The sequence below is a fragment of the Erythrolamprus reginae genome, chromosome Z (assembly GCF_031021105.1).
Source record: "Erythrolamprus reginae isolate rEryReg1 chromosome Z, rEryReg1.hap1, whole genome shotgun sequence".
NCBI classification, from domain to species: domain Eukaryota; kingdom Metazoa; phylum Chordata; class Lepidosauria; order Squamata; family Dipsadidae; genus Erythrolamprus; species Erythrolamprus reginae.
In genome coordinates this window covers 53,964,098-53,990,051 of record NC_091963.1, presented here as the reverse complement: position 1 = coordinate 53,990,051, position 25,954 = coordinate 53,964,098, and the positions used below count along the sequence as shown (strand labels likewise).

General features: G+C 36.7%; 1 protein-coding gene and 1 long non-coding RNA gene across 2 annotated transcripts in view; one reads left to right on the top strand and one right to left on the bottom strand.

Moving 5' to 3' along the window:
• Positions 1 to 11,913: 11,913 nt before the first annotated feature.
• LOC139153826 (uncharacterized) lies at positions 11,914 to 12,279 on the bottom strand. Its single transcript, XM_070728246.1, has one exon. The coding sequence runs from the start codon at positions 12,277 to 12,279 to the stop codon at positions 11,914 to 11,916; it is 366 nt and encodes a 121-aa protein (XP_070584347.1).
• A 1,568-nt stretch (positions 12,280 to 13,847) lies between these two features.
• LOC139153413 (uncharacterized) overlaps positions 13,848 to 25,954 on the top strand; it is a 133,971-nt gene continuing 121,864 nt past the window's right edge. Inside the window, exon 1 of the long non-coding RNA XR_011556823.1 lies at positions 13,848 to 13,896. This is a non-coding gene — a long non-coding RNA (uncharacterized lncRNA). The remainder of the gene's footprint in view (positions 13,897 to 25,954) is intronic.

The window sequence follows — 25,954 nt, the reverse complement described above, 5'->3', positions numbered from 1 at the left end:
TGTGATTTGATGGCTCTGCAATTGCCTGCTGTGTAGAAACTTCCTGTTGAGTCAGTGGGGTAACACCTGGGGTTGTTGATGTAACTGAGATATGCTGATTAGTTAATGATTGTGGATTAGTCGTGATATCCTGAGTGGTTGGAGCTTGCAGGCTACTTGATTGTTTTGCAATGTGTGTTCTGAGTCTGGTTTCTGTTTCTATGGCTGAGATACATTTGTTAATGAGGGCTGGTTTCCAGATGTCTGGTAGGTGGGAGGTATCATCCCGCTTGTTCATATTTGGGGGATGTTTTTCTATCTCAATGGCTTCCAGAATAATCATGAGAAATTTGGACAGAGGAGTTCGGTAATATTTTAAATAACATTTTTTTAAAAAGGTTTTTTTGAAAATAAAATTAAAACATAATAATTAAAGATCCAAGACTGTTTTAAGAAATTTTGAATCTCGAAAGATTTTTTTTAAAAAATATTTTTATTGAATTTTTAAAAAAGACAAACAAAGACATACAACACTAAACATTTAAGGAGCTACCATTGCTCCGCTTGTCGTAGAAGTCTATCTAATACAAAAATATAGAAAATCCTAACTGTGATCAGATCTAAGCAGAAATACCACACATGTAAGTTACATTCTTGTTAAATTCAACTCTATATTTTTAATATTAAACTTATTAATTAGATTTCTTTATATTGAAAAATATTCTATACTTATACAAAAAGAGAAGAAAAAGAGAAAAAAGAAAGTTTATTAGTAATACTATTTACCAATTCATTCTATATTATAATTGATTATTAATACCAATTTTAAAATTCCACCAATCATATACTTTGTTCCATATTTTATAATATTCTGTTTCAGTTTGATTATTTAAGCGTTTAGTCATCATATCTAGTTCTGCACATTCTATAATTTTTTTAAATACTTCAGTATCTTTTGGTATTGTTTTTTCTTTCCATTTTCTGTGCAAATACAATTCGGGCCGCAGCCAATATATGTATTATTAAATAATAAGTTTCTTTTTTATACTTTGTATTTGAAATACCCAATAAAAAGAGTTCAGGAGATTTTTTTATCTTCTCTTTTGTTATTTCATTTATCCAGTTCTCTACTTTGTTCCAAAATATTTTTGTCTCAGAACATGTCCACCACGCATGGTAATATGTACCAATTTCTTTTTTACATTTCCAACAAATAGGCGATACAGACGGAAACATTTTAGAAATTCTATATGGTGGAAGGTGCCATCTTGATTTGATTTTCTTTAAAGGAAATTGATTTTGTTATTTTCCAATTATACATCCATATTTTTTCCCATGTATCTAAATCTATCTCTTTGCCTAAATTTTTGCACCAACTGATCATATTGTCTTTCAATATCCAACCTATCGTCCTGTAATTTATTAAGTATTTATACACATTTCCAATTGTTTTTGAATGATTTTGAAATAATAATTTACTCAATACATTATTTTCTTTTTTAAAAATATAAGTCTTTACATCTGTTTGATATCTGGAACTAATCTGCATATATTGCCACCAATCTAAGTCAATACCTAAATCATATAGTTATTGTTTTGTTCTTAATTTAAATTGATCATCTAGCAAATCCCTATATTTCCACATCTTACTTTTTTCTTTAAGGTTTGGGTGTGTAGTAGCTTCAATAGGTGATACCCATTCCGGCATTACTAAAAAATGTTTTTTCTTTATTTCATTCCATACCTCTATCAATGCTTTCCTAATAATATTATTTCTAAAATAAGAATGTGTTTTTAATTTATCATACCATATAAGTTCATGCCAACCAACCATCAAGTCATGACCTTCTAAGTTGAGTATCCTTTGGATTTCTAAGGTCAACCATTCTTTTATCCATGTCAAGGCGGTGGCGTGGTAATATAATTTTCAATTTGGGAGGCCTAAGCCTCCTCTTTCCTTACGGTCCTCTAATGAATTTTGTTTTATTCTTGATTTTTTACCTTGCCAGATAAATTTTTTTATTATCCTATTTAATTCTACAAAAAATTTAGGTCCTGGGTTTATTGGAATAACTTGAAAAAGGAACAAAATTTTAGGAAGAATATTCATTTTAATTGTTGAGATTCTTCCTACCAATGATAGTTGTAGATTACTCCATGTTTCTAAATCTGTTTTAACTTGACTTAATAATTTTAAATAATTGTCATTTTTCAAAGATACAGCTTTAGGGGTCATCCATATCCCTAAATATTTCACTTTTTTTGTAATTTTCATATTTGATAAATCTCCTAAATACCTTCTTTGTGTTTCAGTCATATTTTTTGTTAATATCTGCGTCTTTTCTTTATTTATTTTCAATCTGGCAACTTTCCCATATTCTTCAATTAAATTTATTAAGTTTAAAATAGATTCTGTTGGATCCTCCAGAATAAACGCCACGTCATCTGCAAATGCTTGTGTTTTATAAATTTCTTTTTTTATCTTTTTTGAGAATCCTTTTTTCCTTTAAGCATTTATCAAATTTTTTCTACTTTATATATCATAATTTCATAAATATATTTTTACGCTTTTTATATTTTTATATTTGCATATTTACATTTTTACACACTTTATAATTTTATATTGGGTTGTTAAAATTTGTTCTTTTTCCCCTTTTCTTTGTTATATTTTATCTTGGCTTCTCTATTTTCTTTTCCTTTATTTTTGGTATTAAGAATGTGCTAGAATATTACTTTCCCCCCTCTTGATCTGGTATACCCCCCAAATTTATAACACATTCTAGATTATATATTACATTTACTCTCTATCTCTTTCTTTTCTTTCTTTTATACACATGATAAGTTTATGGCTAAGGGTATTGTTTGATATTTGATTTAGAGTATATTTAAAAAAAACCATTGTCTTTCTTCCATTCTTTTATTGCTTATTAATATTGGTATTCCTTGATGGATTGATTTGCCTGTTTGATTGTTATTTCTTTTTATTGCATAATTACTAAGTTTGATTACTTTAATTTTATAGTGATCCTTTAAGAACATAAATTTTATTATAAATTGAAAAAGAAAGAAAATTAAGGTATTGTATAATAGATTGTAATCCCCTGAGACATGAAAGGTTCTTTTAGGGCTCAAAGTGTGACCTCTGTTACAACAACAACCCAAAAACAAACATCATCTCCAACTTTAATTCCAACTCCTACTCCAAAGATATCCTTCACTTCATCTCTGTTATAACAAAGATCAATAATAACAATGCTAGCTAAAGAGAAAGAAAAGGAAAAGGAGAAAACTCCGACAGAATCAAATTTTCAGACTATTCAAGATACCTTAGTTATTATTCAAGACTTCATGCAGAAAACACAAACTCAAATGGCTACAAATAAAGAAGAAGTGAAAAAACATTTAGAAGGAATGAAAGAAGAAATGAAAAATGAGATGGGAGATCTAAAAGCTGAACTCAAGACAGAGATTGGAGATCTCAAAACTGAAATTGGTGAAGTAAAAGGGAGCATGAAGGAGATGGATAGAAATATGAAAGCTATACAACAAAATCTACAAGAAAATGAAAAAAGAATGAAAGCAATGGAAGATATAGTCCAGGATATAGGACAAAAGGTGGAAGAATATGAAGAACATACATACGCAATCAATAGAGGCTTTGACGAAGCAATAGTCAACCTTGAGCTACAATCCGCCTCACATGGCTTGATATTTCAAAATGTAAGTGAACAGAAAGACGAAGACCTGCCAGCAAAGATGGCAGAGATAATAGGAGAAATTTTACAAATGGACCCACAAGAACTTATAAGAGAGATAGATGAAATTTATAGAGTCCAAACTGGCTATGTATGGAGACACAACCTACCAAGAGAAGTTCACGTCAAGTTTTCTAGAAGAGTAATTAGTGATGACATCTTAAGACAGGCAAGAAATCAGACTTGGAAGTATAAAGAAAGATATTACAATATTGAAACAAGTTCCAAAGAGGGTAAGAGAAAGTAGAAGAGAGTACTATTTTCTTACAAGTGTCTTAATTTAAAAATCATAATCTTTCGATGGTCTGTACCTGAAGGACTTTCTTTGACTTGGCAAGGAATGAGAATCAAGATAGAGAGCGTGGAAGAAGCAAGAACTTTCTTTGCAGAAAGCGGTTTGAATAGAACAGACCAAATAGAGATAGAACTTAAAGATAAAGAAGAAGAAAGGGGGGCTACCGGTAAAGGGAGGGCTGAAATACAAGATGCTAAAAAGAAACAACTACAAATCCAACAAGAATTGGTGTTAGACAGCAGATTGCGTGAACCGAAAGAAATAAAAAAATACTATAAATAGAAATGTCACATGACTTGAAAATCTTTTCAGTTAACGTAAATGGACTGAACAACCCCAGGAAAAGAAATCAAATATTGACTAAACTCAAGAAACAAAGAACACAAATAAATATCTTACAGGAAGTCCACATTAAGAAATCAAATAGAAAATTGCTAAACAAACCAAAATTAGGGAAACTTTATACCAGCCTAGCAAATTAAAAAAAAAAGAGGTGTAGCAATGTATATTGATGAAATAATACAGTCAAAACAAATATATAGTGATAGTGAAGGTAGAATCCTAATTGTACAATTGGATTTAGAACTGAAACCTCTCGTTATTATATCAATATACACACCAAACGACAATCAAAAACAATTTTATAAGGAACTACACAATAAAATAATTGAACTATCAGTAGTAAACAATATCAAATACCAGTAGAATTTTATAAACTAGATAATGAAATACTCTTTTTAAATATGTTAGAGATATTTAATAAGATAATAGCAGATGGTAAATTACCTAAAACATGGACAGAAACTTTAATAACACTAATACATAAAAACGGAACTGTAAAAGAAAAAAAATAAAAACTACAGACCAATTTCACTATTGAACGTAGAGTATAAAATTTTTATATCAATATTTGCTTCTAGGTTTAAAAACATTGTAAATGAAATAATACATGAAGACCAGAACGGATTCTTACCAGATAGACAAATTAAAAATAACTTGAGAACAATTATAAATACCCTAGAATATTATGAACAACATCCTGAAAAACAAATGTCACTCATGTTCCTTGATGCCAAAAAAGCATTCAATAATGTAGATTGGACCTTCATGAAAATACAATTAAATAAGATGAATATGGGAACCAATTTTTTTAATATAATCGATGCCATTTATGCTAATCAATCAGCAAAAATTATAACAAACAAAGTACAAACAGGAAGATTAGAAATACAAAGAGGAGTTAGACAAGGCTGCCCTATATCACCACTACTATTTATCTTAACATTGGAAACTTTACTAGTAAAAATAAGAGCAGAAAATGAAATAAAAGGCTTGAAGATTAAAAAAGAAACATATAAAGTTCAATCCTTCGCTGATGATGTAGTTTTTATAACAGAAGACCCTTTGAATTCAATCTCAAAATTAATAGATTTAATAGAAGATTATGGGAAAGTAGCAGGCTTGAAAATTAATAAGGAAAAGACACAAATACTTACAAAAAATATGACAGAACAGCAGACAAAATATCTTGAAAATTTAACAAATATGAAAACAACAAAAAAGATAAAATACTTAGGTATTTGTATCACCTTCAAAGCTATGTCCCTAAAAAATGATAATTATATAAAACTCTTAGGCCAAATTAAAAAAGACCTGGAAATATGGAATAGCATACAGTTATCTTTAGTTGGAAGAATTTCTACAATTAAAATGAATATCCTTCCTAAAGTATTGTTTTTATTTCAAGTTACTCCAATTAACCCTGGACCAAATTTCTTTAAAGAATTAGATAAAATTACAAAAAAAATCATATGGCAGGGCAAGAAACCAAGAATAAAACAAAGCTCATTAGAAGATAGGAAAGAGAGAGGAGGGCTTGCTCTCCCTAATTGGAAGTTATACTATCAAGCAACAGCGCTAACATGGATAAAAGAATGGCTAACCTTAGAAAATAGAAGATTGCTAAATTTAGAGGGTCATGATTTAATGTTAGGCTGGCATGCCTTCGTGTGGTATGAAAAGTCCAAAATTCACTCATATTTTAAAAGCAATATAATTAGGAAGGCATTGATAGACGTCTGGAATGAGATAAGAAAAAATCACTTTTTAGTAATCCCAGAATGGATCTCACCTATAGAAGCTATCTCTCACCCTAATTTGTTAAAATTGAAAACAAAACAAGAATTGCAGGAGAGTGGGGTGGACATTGATTGATGGCAGTACGCCCAGATTAACTCTAGATATCAAAAAGATGTGAGAACATTTATCTTTAATAAAGATAATAATATAATTGGGAAATTACTAATTCAAAACCAAGGGAAATTAATTGGGAAGTTATATAAATATTTAATAAATTATAAAATGATAGGTTGGATATTGAAAGATAACATTATTAGTTGGTGTAAAATTTTTAGAAAGGAAATAAATTTAGATACATGGGAAAAGATATGGCTATATAACTGGAAAATAACTAAATCAATTTCCTTCAAAGAAAATCAAATTAAGATGTTTTATAGATGGCACCTTCCACCATACAGGATTTCAAAGATGTTCCCAAATGTCTCCCCTTTTTGCTGAAAATGTAAAAAAGAAATTGGTACATATTTTCACATATGGTGGACCTGCTCAAAATCTAAGATATATTGAAATAAGGTAGAAAAATGGTTAAAAGAAATTACAAATAAGGAAATTAAGAAAACTCCAGAATTTTTCTTACTAGGTATTACTGATACTAAATATAAAAAAGAAATATATTATTTAATAATTCATATATTGGTAGCGGCAAGAATTGTATTTGCACAGAAATGGAAAGAAAAGGAAATTCCAAAAGACGAAGATGTCTCTAAGAAAATTATGGAATGTGCAGAATTAGATATGATGACGAGAAGGTTAAATAACCAAATGGAAACAGAGTTTTATAAAACTTGGGAGAAAGTATATATTTGGTGGAATGCTAACAAAGATTATTAATGATATAAAAATGACTATAGAAAAATTAACTTTTCCAGTTAGAATATATAGTATACTGATACTTAATGGATAAGTTTTAGTTTTATTAATTGATTGCGATTATTTTAACTATAATGATACAAAGAAAATGTTGAATTGTGTAGATTTTATACCATAGTAGTATAGTAAGAGAGATGTTACTAACAATTTTTATCTTTCTGTACTGATATAATTAGTTATTCTTTTTTGTATTAGGAAGACTTCTTTGCTTAGTAGAGCAATGGTAGCTCATCTACATGTTTAATGCTGTTTGTCTTGTTTTATTTTATATTTTAAAAAATTAATAAAAAATATTGAAAAAACAAAACTGGAGGGAGGGAGGTAGGAGGAGGCGGCAGCTGCACAGCTGGTTATTTAGGAGTGGGAAGAAAGGAGCACACAAGAGATCGTGGCCACAAAGGAGAAAATGGACTGAAAAATCCTGGCTCTTCCCCCCTCCCCCCCCGCGGGTGGACCGGGCAAAAAAATCCCTCATCGCATTTGAAAGACCTCCATAACAAGCCCTTGTGCATCCAAACCCCTCCATTCCTCACATTGCCCGAACCCCGTAAACAAAGAACACACATTCTTGGCCAACCCGCAGCATCTGGAGCTTTCTGGTCCCGCATTTCGGGATGAGCGCATAGAACAGGGGGTGAAAAATGGATTCCATTGATTTCTGCGGGAATCTTTTTCCCCTCCCAAATTTCACCACTAAACTATCCTGTGATCTCAGAGTGGTCTTCCGTCCACTCCAACCTGGTCCCGATTTTTTTGTGGTCACTTTTCTATGGGGTTTGGGGGATGCAAGTAATGTCGGGGTTTGGACGCCCAAGGGCTCGTTATGGGGGTCTTTCAAATGCATGCTTCTTTCCTCCCACCTCTAAAAGATCGGCTGTGCAGCTGCCGTCTCCTCCTCCCTCCCTCCCGTTTTGGCTGGGATCGAGTTCTTAGCTGGGATTTTCCTCCGCCTGGCTCTCTGTGGACCTGAAAACCACATTCTACATTGAATATCCCCTCCCCCCACCAAGACTTTCTCCTGTCCTGGGGGAAAGTTTGATCTCCAGGGATAACAAGGGAAAAAAACGTAACATCCCCAAAGGAATGGGAAGTTTTCAAATGGCAGAATAGGAACGTCAGATTGTTCCCATTCCTTTGGGGGCATTAGGTTTATTTTTTCCTAGTTATTCCTGGAGATCAATCTTTCCCCCATGACAGGAGAACTTCTTGGGCAGGGGGGGGTATATTCAATATAGAATGTAATTTTCAGGTCCAATCTTCCAGTCCCATTCTCGCATTTGAAAACTTCCTTCGGAAAGGAAGAGGAAGTTGTGTTTTGTGCCAGATAGCCCCACCGCTTTCCAGCCGCTGTGAAAAAAAACCAAGAGTGGACTAAGCACAGAAAAGGGAACATGGGCATGGTTTTGGGATGTTAGAAAAATTCTCTTTCAAAGGCGAGGGGAAACTTAGCATGGGTGGGAAATTTTCTGCACAGCTTCGCATGGGCTCCGTTTTTTCGAGTGGGGGCTTCAAATTCCCCCCTTCATTCCTCTTCTTTATGACCACAGGGGAGCCCTGAAGGGATTCCCCCAGAGGAAGCAGGTGCTAGGAATGGAGTGAAAGCCAGGAAGCCTTGTCTGAGGCTGAAGCGCTGGTCCTTGCCATGGCTGGGATTCCCCGCCTCCGGACTGCTGCAGCAAACAAAGGGGTGTTGGCAGCACGGATGCAGGAAATTCCGGCAGGGGCGGCAAGCAAAGGGGAAATCTCTTTGGCAGTCACAAGGCAGGGGAATCCCTGTGGCAGTAAAAGAGCGCACGCGCAGTAACAGAGCGCACACATCTGGGCTTGGGTTTGCAAGGTGAAAATGGTTCTTAAGATGAGGCAAAAAAATCTTAAACCTTGGGTTCGTATCTCAAAAAGTTCGTTTGACGAGGAGTTCGTAAGACGAGGTATCACTGTATTAGGATTTTTCCAGCATTGCACATATGCAATCCTAGTGCTGTTGTGATATGCAAGATTACGTCCTTAGTGCTTTGTCATATTGCCTTTTAAATATACCTAATAAGAAGAGTTCTGGGATAAATCCTATAGTTGTTATTACTATTTCCTGTAAACAATACTGAATCATGGTTTGAATCTAGAAAATGCTTTGTTAAGCAAAATAGGTCAATGTGGCTTAAAATATAATTTGATACCCACTGTAATCTCTTTTATAGCATAAGATATTCTCCCATATTTTTTGGGATTCAATATTTTGAGCTTTTTGCATATATTGATTCTAAAAACTTACAGAGAATTTTATATACATAAATAACTGAAATATCAACTTCATCTGGTAAACTTTTTGCTAATTTTTTGGAGATACATTATTTCAGAGGTACATATAATATTGCAATATCTGATGAGAAAAAAACCAAAAAAAAGTTATTTAGTTTGTAGGCTTTATTAATTTTGTTAATTGCTAATAGTTAAAATAAACATTTCTTGTAACATTTCCTTTTTTGAACAGAAGTAAATACAATTTCATCTTGACCATTGTAGAATTCTTATTTAATCCTGTTAAAATAAAAATTATATAATACAATTCAAAAGGTTTTTAGGACAAATTATAATGACCTAGCATGGGAAAAGAGAGAAAACTCATTTACAAGAGAGGTATTTTCATTTTTAGAGTTCTTTTTTACACCTATTCATAGCTATGAATTGAGAGGTGTAAAAATCATTTTGTATAATAAAAATTCTGACAATATTCTTAGATGGTTGCTGCAGTCTTAGCTTTTAGTTATTTATCAATGAATCTGGATTATCCATCAGAGTTCATTAAAAAAACACCTTAAATCCATGAAAAATAAACTCAAGAGTTGTCTCGCATTATCAAGCATCTTATTGGATTACTATTATTGCATCATCAGTAACCAAGGGTATGATAGATTTTATTTGACCTATAGCTCCATTGTGTCTTCATTCTCACTTCATGATGTTTCCCATTTATTATGTTTTTCTTGTTTTTCTTGTAATTTTATTGTTGTGATCTAGAGTCATTGATAGTCTAATGGCATACAAGTTTCATAAACTATATGTGTCTACTGTTGGATTCATAACAATACTGTTCATGATCTGAGACTGCTGGAAATTTAATTCAATACTAAGCAAGGACATAAAAATAGAGGAGTTGCAAGCAGAATAGCTTTCTGCAAATTTAGGGGGTTCAGGTTTGACACAGTCAATATTTATAATTATTGTTGCCACTAGAATAATGGTTCATCATTATCTTGTATCAATATAGAATTTTGAAGAAGGAACTCATCAGTTATACTCACATATTGTATTAAGTCATGTGTATAAACTTAGCTAGGATTAGGAAAATCTTTGCTCAGATTAATCAGCATTATTTGGACCTTTTTTTATCATGAGATCCTTCTCAGAGTAACACATGGCTTAATCACCTCTCTTTGGGGCTATTAAATTGTACTCTATAGGTGGTTATCAGATGGTTAGAATGCAGTGATGCAACCAGTGAGGATGATATAATAAGTATATTGCTGGTATATGAGATGCAGAGTTTGCCAGCTGTCTTCTGGATGGAATTCTCTGTGTTAATGGTCATTCTTAAAACCTTTCATGTTGGGGTCTGAATATTTGTGGGATGGCTTCTCTCCAATTGTCTTTGTGTACCCCATAATGATGGCTAAATTGTCATGCTTTGGATCTTCTTACTTAGCCGCCCTGAATCCTTCAGGATTGGGTGGCATAGAAGTCAAATGAATGAATGAACGAATGCTGAAGAAATATCAGTTTTTGTGATCTCACGAGTGTCCCTTCTTTGTAGCTGTTCCTGTCCTCTGGATGAACTTAATCCTGATGTATATAAAGACCTGGCTGTTCCAACAGACTCTAGTTATGCATTTTGTAATTCAATTAGTATTCTGTTTCTCTCCCCACACCCGATAATTTTCTATTTAGTTTTTCTTCCAGTTCTATTCAGTATTTAATATAGTCTGTAACTGCTTTGAGTTGCTTGATGATCAGCCTTACAAATTCAAAAAAATATTATTTAAAAAAAAATATTACTAAATTATTATTTATTACTATATTTATTTAAAGTATTTTAAATATAAAATTAAATTTCTTAAATTTAAATAACATTATTAAATGTGACTGGGAGTAATTATACTGTCTATATTTATATTAAACATAACAATAAGTATGAAATTAAATTTATTTTTTCTCCTGGTATTACCCACCATATTCTGAAGTATGATCATCTGCAAAGTGTGCAAGCCTCAGGCCAGGGAAATTTGTGATTTCTTACTTTATGAGTTATGTATAAAGCAGGATAGTATGACTTACTCAGCTATAATTGGTTCAATACAATCTGTTTACCTAATCATTTAGTCTCTCACACAGGGGCAAACAATTTCAAATGCCATGGTTTGAAGAAAATGCCACAAATAATCCTGCCAATCCTGTTTTATTGCAAGGGAAACATTCCTTCAGCATACACCTCACATAGTCCTGTATTTTCTATGTATCTTCTGTATTCTCTTTCTGCTGACTCAGATTCACAAAGATGGAAAATTGCTGTATATTATAGCTTGATAATTGCTTCCACACGTAATAGAAAATACTTCAATGGAAGTCTGATTTTATCATGGTGGACGACATTCTTGTATGATGGTTTCTCTTAGATCTTTTTCTTCTTCAAATAATAAAGTAGTGAGGTTGATTTAAGAAAAAAATGATAGGTTACAGGATTCTTTGGCAATTTGAAGGCCATGTTCGATCTTTTAGGCAGGCAGAACATTAATGTTTCTCTCAGGCTGGGTTTTTTTCTTTTCCCTTCTTTTTTTGCTTGTAGATTTAAACCCACCTTAAAGAAGGGAAAGGATTAGCTTTCTAGCGGGTTTTGCTGTAAGTAGGTCGCCTATTGTATTTTTTTGGCATGACTTGCCTCAGGGCACTTTGCACATCTGAAGAAATGATGGAAGGACGCCGATCTTTTCTTCTCAGGCGTTCAGCTTCCCCAGAGACTTTTCTGTAGATGCCATCCACATAGGAATGCAGCATGCCCCAAGCATCTCTGGTCATTCGGATCTTCCTAGGTTTCAGTCTCTTTGGCAATTTAGAAGTCATTCTAGTTGAACGGATGTTCCTTCGGAACCTTTTCTTGTTCCTCATTCTTCTCTTTCGGACAATATGTCTTCTCCGTCTGGCTTTTACTCTGTATCGTGGTCTTCTACGCATTGTTCTCCGTGAAGCCATTGTTTCATATACCAAGATTGCTTGCTTGCTTGCTTACTTGTCTGCCTGTCTGCCTACAAATGCCTGTGACTTCTTCCTACTTGTACTCTTTTATAAGGGTAAGAATTTAAATGAGCATTTGCTTTTCTGACCAGTGATTGGCTACTGAGAACAAAGGGCCAGTTCCATATGTCATATTGCTTTAGTGTGATGTAGATTGAAATGAAACTCATAAAAGCTCTTTGCCCTGTAGAAAAATGATTAGGTCACGAGAGGCATATTTTTTCAATATGTCCTTTTCTTTTTGAAGCCAAATTATATCCTTGTAAAATAATTTTTGTTTTAACTGAATATGTTCTTTATTTATTAGATTTGTATGCCGCCCCTCTCTGCAGACTCTGTGTATTTTAATACAATTGTCCGTAACACAATTATGTACCAATTTTGGAGTTGAAGGAATATGAGAGTGAAAGTTTTTTGAAACGGCTTTGAATCAGAAGAGAATAGGAGGCAGTGAAATATATGAGTGATGTTAACCAATTAAATGAGTAATAAAAATCTGATAAAGTGCTGGTTCAAATATTCATTTAGCCATTGGACATCATTGTGTAAACTTGGCCATTCACTATTTCATCTAATCTATTTTACAAAGTTATACTGAAAACAGATTTATATTTTTTTTTTCTACATTCAGATCTCACTCCATGCTGAACCATATGTGGCTAGATCTTCTCATTGCCTCCCTCCACTTTTTTTTAAAAAATCTGCTAATCCCCTGGCTTTGCCTAGTTTCTTTAGTGTTTGGGTGAATGGATTCATTACACCTTTCCCACATTCTCTCTTCTGACACCAATGCAGACCTTTCCCCATTCCTTACTATACATTTGTTGCTTCCAACAATAAAGTTATTAAGTATACAGGTCTTTCTTTTATTCTTACATTCCACTGTCGGCTTATAGAAATTTTCTATCCAATGAGAGCTGGAGCTGTTACTAAAATGAAAAAGGACTTGAAAATGCTCACAAACAATAGTTTTGAAACAGATAGAGTGTTTTACAATTGACCAGGGTGAACATTGTCACTTTTTAGTACATTTAAGCAATCAGTTGCCCATAGAAGTACTCAAGCAAGCAGAAAGTGCAAATTTATTCTGAGTTTTAGTTATATATTCAACAACTTGTGTTTAATATCTTCCTCACTTTTCCTGAAAGGAGAAAGGAAGGATCACTAGCTAGCTTGATTGCACAGATAGAAAAAGAAAGGAATGAATGAAAAAAACATGTACATATTTAATAGGGAATGGGAAGGAAGGGAGGAATACAGATGTGCGATTAACTTGTATCTAATTTTAGCTATCCAATCCTGAGTCAGGATTCCAGCTGGGTACGGGGTGAAATTTGATTGCTTCAGACTGGATCACGGATACTGGTAGTAGCAATTTGAAGTGGTTCACCAAACCGGTAGAAAACACCCCCGGTTGCTCCCACCACCCTCCCACCTGCCCTTTGCTCACTCCTTCCACTCTGTGTGTCTGCCCAAGAAGGAGAACACCTGGCCAAACTTTTCTTCCTCTTTTTGCAGTGAAGGGAAGGGAACCTGCTTGGAAGGGAGCTGCAGCAGCCTGCCTGTCTCTTTAAGGTACTTCAACCCTGAGAGGGAGGGGCAGGGGGGCATAAAGGTAACAGGAACAGTAGTTCTGTTGGGAATTGAGGAAGAAAAGTTCACCTTCTATCTGCCACAGCTTTCAGTGTTAAATGCTGCAGCAGAAAGAATCCAAACTTTTCTCCCTTCATTCACAGTGGAGCTACTGAAGTCTGTCCCTTTAAGGTACTTTGACCCCCAGGAGGGAGGGGGCAGAAGACACCATAAAGGGAGGACCTTCACTGTGAAAGGAAGGAGAAAAGTTTGGCTTCTCTCTGCCACAGCATTCAGTGTGGCTGCTTCTCTCCTCCTTCTCTGGCTCACACACACAGAGCAAACATGAGAAAGAGATGAGAAGCAGCCAAGTTGAATTGGCTTGGCTGAACTTTTTTGTCAATTCTGTGGGTGTAGCTTAATGGCCATGGCTTGTTAGGATGGTGCTGCCCCACTTTGCTGTGAGTGATATCAAGTTGGCCAAGTCCACTCAGTAAATGACCTCACCACTAAGCCACCCCCACAAAATCAGTAGGGGAAAAAATTGAATTGTCATCCCTACAGCTGGAGGCTTTAGTTTCCTGCCACATATCTCCCAGAGACTTATAAGAATACATAGAGTTGGCCTCCTTCAGGTTCCGTCGAGCAAGCAATGCAAGTTGTTGGGGCCACAGGGGGAGGACCTTCTCTGTTGTTGCCCCAGCTCTATGGAATCAACTCCCCCCTGAGGTCTGTACTGCTCCCACCCTATTGGCTTTTTGTAAGGCCACTAAGACCTTACTCTGCTGGCAGGTCTGAGGCCCATGAATTTAACAACTACCATGGGCATATTGTATGAATCTTATGTAGGCATGTTAATGGGTTAGTTATTATGGTTTTTAATTAAGATTTTATAATTTAGTTTTTATATTTGACATTTTAGTGTTTTTGTAAATTTTATACTGTTGTAAGCCGCCCTGAGTCCTTCGGGATTGGGCGGCATAGAAGTTGAATAAATAATAATATTGTGATACAGTACTCAGCTAAACATTATGTGTGACAGAATGGATCAAGCTTTTCCTCTGTTATCTATCTTGTTGAAGTCACCTCAGTCCCAATTCCCTCTCAACAACCATTCAGAAAAATCTCCTTAGAATGTATTTGTCATATTCTTTACAGCTGCTTCAGTTCCCCGTGGCAGCTCTAAAGATCTAAAAAATTTTATCAGGAGAGATTTCACTAAGGAACAATGCTGTACAAGGTTTCATAAACAAGGAAAGGGCAGTTTTAACCTGTGAATAGCACTTAATACAGGCAATATATACATTATAAAAATAATGAAATATATAATGAGCAGGCTCCAAAGAATTACAACTAGGATTCAACGTTTAACAAACTAAAAATCATTTTCTTTCCCTGTAATTCAACACATGACGTATTTTTGCTGTATTTTGCTGTGTCTGTATATTTGATACTTTAGCAGGGATGTCAAACTGGCAGCCTGTGGCCGGATGCATCACATGCAGACCACCCCAGCTCCGCAAATGGGAAAATCATCATATTAAAAGTCATATGATGGCAACATGATCTGATAAGTTTGACACCTGTACTTTAAAGAATTGGTAGCCATGGGAAAACCTGGTCTTGTAGAATGCCATATAATACATGTAAGAATTGTTTCACGCTGCAGCTACCTGAGTTCAAGATATTTCTTATGTTCCATTTTGCTCTGGAAATTGTGACTCAGTAGGAAAGTCACAAAAGGGATTTTGAATGCATTAGTTATAAATATCTGTGAATCCTGAATTAAATTAAAATACATAGCTCCATTGATTAGATACACATTGCCTATCTAAGTACTATGCCACTTGCCTATCCAAGTACTATGCCACTTGCCATCAAAAACAAGTAAAACTGAACTTTTCAATTGGCTAAACACAATTCATTTTCTGGGAGGAAGCAATCCCATTATGAAATTTTATACCTTTGCTCAAATTACAATAGTTCATGACATCATAAAAGCTAGTATGCAGCACAAGCCTTCAGATGTTGCTGAACCACAACTCTGGCCAACTCTCAATGCTGATGATGTTTGCTAAAATTGTTGACTCTGTAGTTCACCTCTTCCAGAGGTTGCCCACCTTGTGGATCTCTCTTGACAAATTGCTTCTCTTTAAATTGTTTTCTCCTTCAACCTCTCTTGTTCACAGCAACGGAACATTCCCTGCTCAATTTTGTTTCCTTTTTTTACTTCCACTTTTCTTGCCTTATTTGGCAAATGCTGTTTACTTTCTTTAATTGGGATGTTTCAAATTATACCTGCTGAGATCAGTGTTCTCTCTAAATTTTGTTTGGGGTGGGCGGAAAAGTATAGTGTCTGAGCGGCAGTCCCTTCGGGACTGGGCGACACAGAAATAATAATAAAATTTCCCTCTCGGCTTCTGGGCAGGTTTGGAAAACTCTGAGTTGATGATGATTTTTAAGTGAGCGATTGCTCACTGCTCAGCTTAGAGGGAACTATGGCTGAGATTGAGCAAAATTGTTTTTCCTTTGCAAATGCTTGCATATGCTGTCATATTTGTTCTGTTAAACAGTAATGCTTATTTAAGCAGGTTTTCCCCCCACCCCCCTAAAGTAGGGGAAAATAACGCTTGTTTATGCATGCCATACTTCAGATGAAATTTCTCTAGAAAGGCTCCAAATTATTAGTTTCCTTATATATTTGCTTGTGCAGGGGTAGCAAGGACATTCAGTCATTTCACTCAAGTTCATTTCCCAAATCTTCCCTCTTCATCAATTCTTCAAAGAAGATTAGATGGTATTCAGATTCAGGGAAAAATAAGCAGCTTTGTATAAAAACCTGTGAATTCTCACTGTACATTTGAGATTTTTTAAAATCAAAATCTATTTCTTGATTTTTTTTTTCAGATGGCATGAATCATTTATTACCTCATTAAAGCAATGTTTTCTCCTCTTACAGGTTCCTCTTCCCTCTCTTATTAACTGTACATGCTGTGACAATGAACACAAACAATAATTTGCTGCCAAATTGAAAATCAGGCTTTAAAATAGGCTTCCAATTCTGACTTAGAAATAATTTGTGATTGGTAATTTGCTTGATTTGCTTGATTTTATTTTATTTGACCTATGGTCCAAATTATAATTATTGCAAGGGAAGGATGAGAACTGGACATTCAGGACAATTTAATAGACCAGATAGATGTCTATGCATCAGCTGAAATACTAGAATCACAACACTCTTAATTAGGAACTAAATTTATGCAGCCTAGAAGAGAATACAAATAATTAACATACTAAAATCACTATATGTCAGATGTTGATTCAAAAGTGATTCTAGACTGTAAATTGGTTTCAATTGTACTCTATTAAACTAATGCTATCAAATTATTTTCTAGTTAGCCAGACTTTGTCTTCATTTAACTTGATGGTTATGAATAACAGTACTGTAATAAGCACAACCAAGTTTGTGTGTTCTTACTTTTTTGGTTTATATTGAATCACATAATTCTATTTATCTATTACAACTTTAAATTTACTTTATGGTAATGAAAAGTAATTTACAATAATATACAATAATAAAAAATAGTGTTCATTCATAGTTACTATATCTACTAATGAATGTGATAGCAATGTTTAAAAAATAAAGGGAAGGGTAATTAAAAGGAACTCTGGCAACTATGGTTTTAAGATATTTTTCACAGCAATTTGCGGAACAATTATTGAAATTGCATTGGACTGTCTTAGTTTCCTTTGCCTATTACTTGCACCCTGAAAACTTAGTACCTGTGGGAACTGCTCTCAGCATGAACTAGAGACTGGAGGCTCGACGACAAGTCCCAGGAAGATGGCAGCTAGTGGTTAATGCTCGAGACTTAGAGATTGGAGAGGGAAGCTAGGGATGCTAAAGCTTGACAGCGAACAAGAGCAGCGGTGGATCATCCAGATTAACTGTGAGAGATGAAGCTTTGTGAGTTGCGAGTGCCACCAGCAGTGCCCTGGCAGATGCTCAAAATAACATCCAAACGTGGAGAGGATGTTGGAGGACTGGAAAGGCTGATGATGCCAAGGACACCAAGGTTTCTTCCCAGGCATCAGGAAGGGAGGAACTACACCAGGAGCGATGCTGGAGAAATTGGGGAGCTTGCGATGATGAGCTGAAGCAGGCCCCAACCCCTCTGACTTTACTTGCCCAGAGTTTTTCCATCAACGCTGGATGTGCATCACCATGGAGAAAGATTATCGGTGGAATCTTATGTTATCACTGCTGCTGAACCAGTTAGAAGGAACTGCAGGAGCCTTTCCATGAGGACGGCCTCATTTTTATCACATTAGTTCCTGTTACAACTAGCAAAGTAAGAGAGGAATATAGACCTTTGGTTATAGTCATTTTGGAGTTGTATGCAACAGACTGGTCTATCAGGAGAATTATGAATAGGACATCTACTCGTATCCTTGCTGGACTCATATATATTGCTTGTATTAAGCCCCTTGAAATCATCTTCTCTGGCTCTTGTGACTCTGAGAGCTTTTATTACATTAACTAGATAATGAATTTTTAATACAAGTCCTGGCCGGTTAAGGGTGGGTATTTTATCATCTTTTGTATCATTTGTTTTACATTTCTCATTGTGATTGCATATTGCTGTGATTAAGGATGTAATTAAGGGTGGGGCTGGGAGGATGGGAAACTAGGGGGTGGGGGTAGGAGAGAGTTAATTAACCTTAATTGGGTTAGGTGGAGGGTGGGGATTTTAAGGGAGAGTTTTTTAGGTATGTATGGATAACATGAGAGATATGGATAATTTATGGAATGTATGGAATGAATGAACAGGCCTACTGATGAAAGAGGAATCTGGGGTGGGGATGGGGAAGGCAATCTCTGGGGTGACAGAGGGTGGGAGAATACCAGTCATGATGGGGTGAGGCAGGTATGGCTGGAGCTGGGGGGTAGGCCACTCACGGGGAATGAGGACTTGCTGCCTCAAAGTGATTCTTTGTTCTGGCCTCCTGGAATCATCTAGCTCAACCCATGGTATTGGTGGTAAGAAAATTCCAGGCCCTGGGCTCAGGCTGCTACTACTTAATGCCAGGTCAGCAAATAATAAAGCTCCCCTCAGCCGGGATTTACTTTCAGATGAGGCGGCCGACCTAGCATGTGTGACTGAGACGTGGCTGGGTCCCAATGGGGGTGTTCCTCTCTCAGAGCTCTGCCTAGCTGGGTTTTATGTATGGCATCAGCCTCAACTCCATGGAAGGAGGGAGGAGTGGCTATTATAGCCCAGAAGATCTTTAACCTACGCATGCTCTCTGCTCCTGAGATAGTGGGTTGTGAATCCCTCCTTGTGAAGTTGGACCTAGGGGTTCAGTTGGGCTTGCTGCTCAGGTACCTGACTCCCAGCTACATGTCAACAGCCCTGCCTGCACTACTGGAGGAGGTAGCAGGGCTAGAGGTTGAGTTCCCCAGATTTAAAAATTATTATTATTATTATTATTATTATTATTATTATTATTATTATTATTATTATTTTTAATTAGATTTGTATGCCACCCTTTTCCAAAGACTCGAGGCGGCTTTACAGTCTTGGGAGACTTCAATGTGCTGTCACTCGGTGAATCCTCTGAGTTGGCGCAGGAGTTCATGGCTTCCATGGCAACCATGGACCTGACCCAGATAATTCAAGGCCCATCAGACAAGGGGAGGCACACTCCTGACATGATTTTCCTCTCGGGAAAGTTAAAAAATTATCTGAATTTAAGGGGGTTAGATATTATGCCCTTGTCATGATCAGATCATTATCTGCTATGGTTTGATCTTAGGGCTACAATCCTTCCCCACAGCAAGGTAAAACTAACTAGGTGATTCTTCCCCAGACACCTAATGGACCCATTGGGCTTTCAGAGTGTGCTTGGTGATATTATTATTATTATTATTATTATTATTATTATTATTATTATTATTATTATTATTATTATTATTATGTTGTTATTATTATTATTAACAAAATAATAATAATAATAATAATAATAATAATAATAATAATAATAATAATAAATTTGTACGCCACCTTTCTCCGAAGACTTTCGTGGATTCGCTTATACATAATTTGGTGGAGTCCCCGGTAACAGCCTAGAATATGGCTGCAAAGGGGGTTCTAGACCAGATTGTGCCTATGTGACCTCTGTGGCAGTAGACCCAAGAGATCTCCTTGGTTTACCAAGGAACTCAGAAGGATGAAATGCCAGAGGAGACCTCTAGAGGAGCATCGGAGGGACAATAAATCTGGATCTGACCAAATGCTATTAAGGACAGTAAATCTGGATCTGACCAAATGCTATTAAATTCTTACATCAAGACTTCTCAAGTGGTGCTCAAGGTGGCAAGATGCGCGTGTATCATGCCACATTGATTGCATCAGATGAATCTCGGCCAGCTGTATTGTTTAGGGTGACTTGCTCCCTCCTTAACATGGGGGCGGGCAAAGAGTGTTGACAAACCCTTACAGGGTATTTTTTTCAATAAATATTTTTATTGAAAACACACACACAACATATAACCAGTGCTCAGTGATTATGCCCACTACCAGACAAACATTTGTACCCCACCACCAATCGGGGGTGTTTCTTGTATAGACTATTTTAACACAAGAGCGAAATATTTATTTACACATTATAAAGTGATTCCAACTTGTTTCTTATGGCTTGGTCTCAGATCCTACTCGCCATATATCATTTTACCTTGTCCCATCGTCTCTTCAGTTGTCGCAAATCAGTTTCATTAATCAAATTCATCCTTTTATCCATAATCTCAAATTGAATGTGGTCCACCATGTACCTATACCAATTTTGCATTGTCCATTTTGTTGCGTCCTTCCAACCCAAGACTACTACCGCCTGAGCGCTTACTATCACTGCTTGTTTTATTTCTCTTAATTCTCACATCTCATTACTTTTAACTAATACTGCCATTTCCTTAGTAATTATCCATCTTATATTTAATATCCTATTAATATCCTCTTGCACTTTTTGCCAAAAATTCTGCACTACTGGGCATTCCCAAAACATATGCATAAACACTCCTTTATCTTAGCACCCATGCCAACAAATACCCTTAACCTTCTGCTGAGTTGAATGAGTGTGTAATACCACTTATTTATTTATTTATTTATTTATTAGATTTGTATGAGGCCCCTCTCCGCAGACTTGGGGCGGCTCACAACACAATAAAAAACAGTTCCTGACAAATCTAATAATTTACAATTTAAAATTTAAAATAGTTAAAAAACCCCATTTTTAAGCAGACATACCTACAAACATACCATACATAAATTATATAGACCCGGGGGAGATATCTCAAAGGTGGGTTTTAAGGAGTTTGCAAAAGGCAAGGAGGGTAGGGGCAGTTCTAATCTCTGGGGGGAGCTGGTTCCAGAGAGTCGGGGCCGCCACAGAGAAGGTTCTTCCCCTGGGGCCCGCCAACCAACATTGTTTACTTGACAGGACCCGGAGAAGGCCCACTCTGTGGGACCTAATCGGTCGCTGGGATTCGTGCAGCAGAAGGCGGTCTCGGAGATATTCTGGTTCGATGCCATGAAGGGCTTTATAGGTCATAACCAACACTTTGAATTGTGACCGGAAATTGATCGGCAACCAATGCAGACTGCAGAGTGTTGGTGTAACATGGGCATACCTGGGGAAGCCCATGACTGCTCTTGCAGCTGCATTCTGCATGATCTGAAGTTTCTGAACACTTTTCAAAGGTAGCCCCATGTAGAGAGTGTTACAGTACTCGAACCTTAAGGTGATGAGGGCATGAGTGACTGTGAGCAGTGAGTCCCGGTCCAAATAGGGCCGCAACTGGTGCACCAGGCGAACCTGGGCAAACGCCCCCCTCACCACAGCTGAAAGATGGTTCTCTAATGTGAGCTGTGGATCAAGGACGCCCAAGTTGCGGACCCTCTCTGAGGGGGTCAATAATTCCCCCCGCCCAGGGTGATGGACGGACAGATGGAATTGTCCTTGGGAGGCAAAACCCACAGCCACTCCATCTTATCCGGGTTGAGCTTGAGTCTGTTGACATCCATCCAGGCCCCAACAGCCTCCAGGCACTGGCACATCACTTCCACTGCTTCGTTGATTGGACATGGGGTGGAGATGTAAAGCTGGGTATCATCAACGTACTGATGATACCTCACCCCATGCCCTTGGATGATCTCACTCAGCGGTTTCATGTAGATATTGAATAGCAGGGGGGAGAGCACCGATCCCTGAGGCACCCCACAAGGGAGAGACCTCGGGGTCGACATCTGACCCCCCAGTAACACCGACTGCTACCGACCGAAGAGGTAGGAGGAGAACCACTGAAGAACACTTTATTAAACACTTTCCCCAAATGAGGCGACAATTCATTCATATAAGTTTTATAAAATTCCCCTGTAAACCCATCGGGGGCCGGTGCTTTGGCTTGTTTTAACCCTTTAATTACTCTAGCAGTTTCATCTGGTGTAATTTCTGCATTCAATATTTGTTTATCTTCTTTACTTACTATTTTCCCAACGTTGCAGACTCCTATATTTATCTGCTCCTCTTTATACAAATCCTCATAATATTTTCTCAATATCTTCTCTAGCTGCTCTTTACCATATCTAACCTCTCCACTAGGATATCTCAGTGCTAATATACATGATTTTTCTTTCCTCTTCTTCAAATATCTTGCCATTTGCTGTATTGATTTTGTCCCCCAGCTCAATATTTTTTGTCGCATCATCATTCTCATCTTATTCCATTGAATCTCGTCGTACACCATCAATTGTTTCCTTTTCAATTTCAATAAACTATTCCAATCCCTACTCTTAGTTAATCTCAGCTGCTCTTGTATCAAATGTATTTCCCTTATCTTCATTTCCCTTTCTCTACCCCACTTCTTTCTAATATCTGCTTCCATACGTATACATTGTCCCCTCATATAGGCCTTACATGCATCCCACACAATTAATTGTTTAATATCACCCACATCGTTAATTCTAAAATATTCACATAACTCTGTTTGCAATTTATCTTTATCTTGTTCACTAGCAGTTATGACTGCATTATATCTCCAAATTCTTTGATTGCGTTCCTGACCTATTTCCAATTCTGAAAATAGTGGGGCATGATCTGACACCCAAATACTTTTAATATCTACTTTTTTAACTTGTATATTGCTCAACCTGTTCATTAATTAAAAGTCAATGCAACTAAATGTATGATATCTTGCTGAATAGTAAGTACCTCTATTTGGCATATCTGCATGGAGATCTACCATATTAAGTCTATTTAAATGTAACATCCTACTATTTCTGATCCCATTTGTTAATTGCATATTAAAATCTCCTGCAAAAAACGTTGCGCCCTCCATAAAGTTATCCAACTTCCTTTTTGTATTTATTATAAATTGTTTTGTTTTTGCATTCAGGGCATAAATTGCTGCTAGTGTCAATTTCTTTTGATTAATTTTCCCTTTAACAAACAATCACCTCCCTTTTCTATCTTTCTGAACTCCAACCTCTTCAAATAAAACCCTCTGATGAATAAGAATCGCCATACCTCTACTATTTTGCATTCCTTGAAATTCATATACCCATTTCCAATTTCTATCATTAATCAATTTATCCCTTCCTCCCCATCTTTTATGTGTTTCTGTCAAAATCATGATCCACCTTATTTTGCTTAGCCATCCTCAATATCCTGTAACATTTCAAATCTGATCCCAAACCATTCACATTTTAAACCATTATATTACACTCACTCATAATACACAAAAATAACCTATTCCTCCTCTTGTTTTGCTCTTGGTTTACTTATTTTCCTCTTTCTTACCCCAGTCACCCCCCCCAAAAAAATAGCTCCAATCATGAGGCACATCTCCTAATTGCGTTCCCACACTGCTGAGCTCCACTTTCAACCACTTTTAAATATAATTAGAGAGAAAAATTCCCCTCCCACCCTCCCTTATCCATTTGAATAATACTTTTATTAATAATCTTTTACTTTTTTAACTTCCTTTACCTTTTTCCCTTCTCGCCCCAACAAGAATAAAAGTTAACACTACATTCCAGAAACATCTCCGAGGGGGGGGGAAAACAAAATCACTTCTTCGCTTTCTTCATTTCTTTTCACGTGGGCTCTTCTTTTTCTCTGCTCCCTTGTGATGGCCTCCACCTGCCCTGTTAACTCCTTCAGCTGTTCTTCCCTTTGTCTTTCCTCCTTGTCTGGGGTACTGCGACCGCTTAAATAATCTTCTCCTCCTTCTGCTCCTTGTGGTTCGCTTTCTTCAAACCCAATACCCAGTTGATTCAATAGTGCCTTTCCCTCCTCCAGTGATCATGCTCTAAACAACTTATTTTCTTGGAACACCAAAATGGCAGCTGGAAAACCCCAAGTAAACTTTTTTCCACTTTCATATAGACGGCTTGAAATTGGGCATAAGGCAGCTCTCGCTCTCAAAGTTTCCTAAGAGAGATCTCTCAGAACTCTTATCTCATTTCCATATTGCTTAAGGCCGGCACTGCTTTTCAAATACTTGTAGATGATCTCAGCTTTTTTCTCACTGGCCAAGGCCATAACAATGTCTCTTTGCCTCTCCCAGTTTCTATGTGGAACGGCCCAATGGACATGTAAAATATCATCAGAAACAACCTGGGCACCATGCGCTTTCATCCAACCAAGAATTGCTTCAGTTAATTTTGAGCCTGAAGCAAAATCTGGTCTAAAACCTCACAGATGTAAATTTCTTCTCCTTTGGCGATCTTCCAAATTAGCAATTCTGTAATTCAATTGTTTAGAAATCTCATCCTGACTTTTAGCTTGTTTTTCTAAATTCTGAATTTTTTCGGCTGCTATATCTGCTCCTTTCTTAACTGTTTTAATGTTTAAGGAAAGAATTCCCAATGCTGATTCCACTGTCAAAAATCTTTGTTCAAAACCTGTAACAATTTGTAACAGCTGGTCTAATTTTGTTTCATTTTTGCCGAGGCTAGGTTCATCCCCTTCAGCCATTTTATTGAGATTTATTGTACTCACTTTGTGATAGCGAAAGAAGTTCTGTCTTCCCTTGAAACCGCAAATCATAGATTCTCTGAACTTCTGTGAATTCTCTACGCCTCTGCTTTTCTTCAAGAAGGATTTATGGTATTTTGAGGGAGAATTTCCCCTTTATGTAGTATATCACATTGGAACTCGAGATGAGAGTGTCTAGAAAAAACTGTGAGGCATGCGCAATCCACGAACCCTTATAGAGTAGTGCTGATAACTTTTGCAGTTTTTCACAGATAAAGTCACTCTGATCTGGACGGACCTGGACTCAGAATGGAATGCAGTGTCAACTGACAATGAGTCAGTCTAGGTGATAGGGGCCTATCTTTATCCTGTTGTGTGAGAGGAGTTCGACCTGGTGACACCTGATGAAATGGGCAAGACCATAGGAGCTGTGAGCTCCACCACTTGTTTGTTGCACATATATCCCACATGGGGTTTCAGCCAGCAGGAGGTGAGATGGAGCTCGATACAGGCAGTTGTCAACAATTCTCTGAGGGAGGGATCCTTTCTGGCTGGCAGTTGTGTACCCTCTCCTCAACAAGGCTTTCCTGAACCTCAAATTCCCACCATCCAGGGGTGTATGGTTATTTCAGAACCAACCCCAGAGCTGCCCTGGAGGGGCAGTGAAGAAGAGGGACACTGTATGGGACCTGTTTGGGGGTGGCATACCCCAAAGGAGCCTGAACAAGAACCCTCGACCAACGGTGGTGAAGATCAACTCTATGAGAGAGCTGTCCTAGCTGCAGTGGCTAAATGTCAAAAGGATCAGGAATTTAAGCAGTTGAGAGTCATCTGGGAATAGGAAGAATTGTGCTGGAAGACTTGCGAGAAGCAAAAAAATGAGGTTGGTGTATGCCTTTTGTGCCAAATAGCTACTGGAAAAGGACTTTTGAGAGTTGGAAGGAACTAGCAACTTGTAACTAACTAGTGAATACAAGAACAAGGGGGCACAATCTGAGGTTAGTTGGGGGAAAGATCAGAAGCAACA

Excerpts from the sequence above, each read along its gene's own strand:
- LOC139153826 (XM_070728246.1), bottom strand. The coding sequence starts at position 12,279 with ATGGCTTCACGGAGAACAATGCGTAGAAGACCACGATACAGAGTAAAA.